Source organism: Primulina huaijiensis, chromosome 15 (genome assembly GCF_012295235.1).
Source record: "Primulina huaijiensis isolate GDHJ02 chromosome 15, ASM1229523v2, whole genome shotgun sequence".
Classification (NCBI taxonomy): domain Eukaryota; kingdom Viridiplantae; phylum Streptophyta; class Magnoliopsida; order Lamiales; family Gesneriaceae; genus Primulina; species Primulina huaijiensis.
The window spans coordinates 19,882,123-19,885,884 of NC_133320.1; the positions used below are offsets into that span (position 1 = coordinate 19,882,123).

At 33.4% G+C, this 3,762-nt stretch overlaps 1 protein-coding gene across 1 annotated transcript in view; it reads right to left on the reverse strand.

The window, feature by feature from the left end:
* Positions 1-765: 765 nt before the first annotated feature.
* Positions 766-3,762, reverse strand: part of LOC140959388 (rac-like GTP-binding protein ARAC8) — a gene marked incomplete at its 5' end in the record, with an annotated part of 39,765 nt that continues 36,768 nt past the window's right edge. The window contains 7 exons of the mRNA XM_073417236.1: positions 766-995; positions 1,183-1,277; positions 1,857-1,922; positions 1,998-2,062; positions 2,684-2,747; positions 3,119-3,228; positions 3,376-3,463. Of these exons, the coding sequence (XP_073273337.1) occupies positions 956-995; positions 1,183-1,277; positions 1,857-1,922; positions 1,998-2,062; positions 2,684-2,747; positions 3,119-3,228; positions 3,376-3,463 (528 nt within the window). The remainder of the gene's footprint in view (positions 996-1,182; positions 1,278-1,856; positions 1,923-1,997; positions 2,063-2,683; positions 2,748-3,118; positions 3,229-3,375; positions 3,464-3,762) is intronic.

Sequence of the window (3,762 nt, forward strand, 5' to 3'; positions counted from 1 at the left end):
TTTTTTTTTTTTTTTTGGCAAAATAATCTTCATACAAGTACCTATTAAAAATAAATACTTTTTCTATAAAAAAAAATTATTAATTGGTACATACAATTTTAATTGACAGCTCGATAGTAGTTATTGTAGTGGTACTACTACTACTACTACTATATTCCTACTAAAAATTAATCTATAATTCAATAATTTCTTTTATCACTTGAAGAAGAAAAGAGTAATCTTGAGATAAAAATTTACGTTGGATTTTTTGGTTTTAATATTTAATGGAAATGAATTTTTTAGATTAAAAATTGTCAAGTGGAATTTGAATAATTTTCCTATATTAACATAGGACTATACAAGTATCCCACTCATAATTTGAGATATGACAATTTATGAACCAAAAAATGATTTTTTTTTGTAAATCCAAAAAAAATGATTTTTAATGCCTTCTTTTACATAATTATAAAGGCACGTGTCCGATATATTTTCACAAAAACTCTTATGAGACAGTCTCACAAATCAATTTAGGAGACATATATTCTATTTAGATCCCATATGAAAAAATATTACTTTTTATTGTAAATATATGGAAGTGTTGATACGTCTCACAAATAAAGATCCGTGAAATTGTCTAACAAGGTACATATTCATAAATTTTATATTAGAACAATAAATTTTAGATAACGCAAGGTGATATTAAAATTAGACACATTCGAGTCAACTTAGATATCAGTAAATAAGAAAAGAATGGGTTATCCAAAAATAAAACTGAGCACATAGGAATAAGGATCATCACCAAATCAAATGCTTAGAATCTTGGTTTAGATCGCCAATTCAAGCCTTTCAAATTTGGTCCCTGTACTATGCTATAAATACTATTTGCAGCCAGAATTAGTTTATACACCACCCAGAAGAACATAACTCAAATCAAGCTTCGTATGTTGTGGTGAATGAAACCTGCAACTCCGTTGATTCATTCCGAACAAACACATCTTCCACAGAAGAAGCCACTCCTGCAAATGGTATGTGTAAAAGTTCGCGTAAGTCACGTGCGAATGAACAGAATACTCGAAACGTGGAATGTATATTTGAATGTCTTGTAATAGTTTGTGGTTTAATGGAGTTTTATGGCATAAATCAATCATTTTTTGTATAGTCATGGACAGATGCGAGTTAGTTGCTGATGGAGCCAATTGTGACCTGCAACATCTTCTACGCGGCTTTTTCTTCTCCCTTTGCTTTTGTGGTGGCTTGATTACAACCTTAATAGCAGCATCGAACACAGCTTTTACATTCTGCACGTTGCATTCAAAATCAGAAGCCATTACATTGTCTGTTTAGTACAAATACGCATCATTTGAAAATCTCGAGAAATTGCTAGCATGAAAACATAACGTATATGCATGCATGCAATTTGCTCATGTAAGAAGTGATCAAAGGAAATGGCGAATGCACATGCAAAATAACTAGCATCAAATGTATGCATGTATCTGAACACTGTCGTCGGGTAGCGCAGTTGCCCCTACTATTTCGTGCAACCACACATAATAAGACTTTCAGACAATTCTGTAATTTAAAATTTTTTATCCTATGTATACAAATATGGAATTAGCAGGCAGACTTGTAATTCAACACACTTTCACATTTCTGCATGTAATGAATCATTTCAAGCCTAGCAAGTATTAATGATCGACCAAGGCCAAACTGATAAATGAAAGCAGAGGCTTTCGACCTAACTACAACAATTTTGGGGATGTAGACATGCCTGAATTCATCAACAGGTACAAGATAAACGGCTAAATTCTTTTCCCAAAATTCCACTTATGAACACATTAACTGATTGTTGCAAAATGATATGGTCTGCCACCACGCACCTGCTGAGTTTTAGAGCTGCATTCAATGTAGTACGAGGCACCAATATGCTTACGCAGCTCTTCCCCCTGATAATGGATACAAAAGATGTAAATAAAATGCGAAAAAAATAGCATCTGATGATCATGACAACATATATATACCTGTGCAGTAGTAACAGCAACTAATCCAGGATGATTAGCTAAGTAGAGCTTATCTTCACGAAGATCTATTGATTTATACAAAAACAGTTGTTACTTTCTGATGCATAACAACTGAAGCTATGAAATATAGGTATTTCCTTTTTTTTTACCACAGGTTCGTTGAATAAGTAACCATTGTTAATTTTAAAATATGGCTTCAGGAAATTTTGCAACTAAGAACAATGGATGATGAAGTTCTCAATGCAAAATAAAGGAAAATCTTTGATGATGGATCTTTCTTTAAAATTCTAAATTCTAGCATAAAGAAAGCCCTTTACTTTTATAAATTTTGCATATAAGGATAAGATGAAATTGAAGAACGCTAACGAACGAACCAACAAAAGAAGATAACAAGAGCTACTTAGAGAAATTGTCGTGAAGACATAGATTTGTCAACTCCTTAGCAAGATTTTTCACTGATTTCATCAGCATAAAGATCAAAAATTTTGACAGCATCATTTAAACTACAGCTACATTTTCTCCACATAAATCGAGAATGTGTGTGATACATCCTTATTTTAGCAAAAATAAGAACGTATGAAAGATATTACCAGTGAACATGGCATCTACAAGATATCAAAGAATGATGAAAGAAGCAGAACGACCACAATTTTAGTGAAAGAAGCCACTAACATAGTGCAACATACCGAGTTTGGTGCCGACTAGTACGACAGGAATTCCAGGAGCGAAATGCTGAAGCTCAGGGATCCACTGCCAACAAAATACCATTGAAGATAATAAGCATCTACATGCACTCATTGTGACTCGACTCCATGATCTACGTCCTAGAGATCCATCTTCTCTAGTCTCTAAAAAATTTGTAGGGCACTCACCGCACCTAAAAGTGAATCCAGAAGTTTCTACGACTGGAGCGTGGCGAGATCGATGAGAAGGGGTGCCTAAATTGAATATGGGGTCGAAACATAAATTCTAAAACAAATCATAAAAAATCTATATTTTTTTTCCATTTGAGCGAACCAATCTCCCAATTGCATCCACTTTTTATCCTATTATATAAAGGAATCTACCTAAAACCAAAGGAATTATAAACAATCACATTACTTTAAGACAATAGCTCTCACCTTCTTGACTATGTTCTCATAGCTTGCACGGCTGACTAATGAAAACGCCAGCACGAATACATCCGCTCCTCGGTAACTCAATGGCCTCAATCTATTGTAATCTTCTTGACCTACAAACATGATAATCAAGAAACAGAACACATCACACTTAATCCTCCACTTAATATAATTTTCGGAAATTACAAAGAATCTTGCCAAATAACAATAATTTATTGTGAAGAGAAGCCAACTAGTTTGACTACCAAGCATAAGCTTACCAGCTGTGTCCCAAAGGCCCAAGTTGACCGTAGTTGCTTCAACCACCACATTTGCGCTAAAGTTATCAAACACAGTTGGGATGTAGTCCTAGTTACCATCGAACAAGCAAAAACTTTAAAGACATGCCGAAAAAAGTTAAAGAAACATTATTGAAAAAATAGCAAAATTTGGTGAGGTTTCTCCATCAGATGACAAGAAATTTCGAATTTTTACCTAATTTTCCAAGAGACTTGAAATTTGCAAAATATAATAGTCCGACGTGGAAGCCCAAATTACAAAGTTCAAGAAAGATACCATAAACAAAAACCCAGAAGCATACGAAATCAAGATACCACTTTTAGCCACAAAAAAAAAAAAAAAAAAAAAAAAAAAAAAAAAAAAAAAAA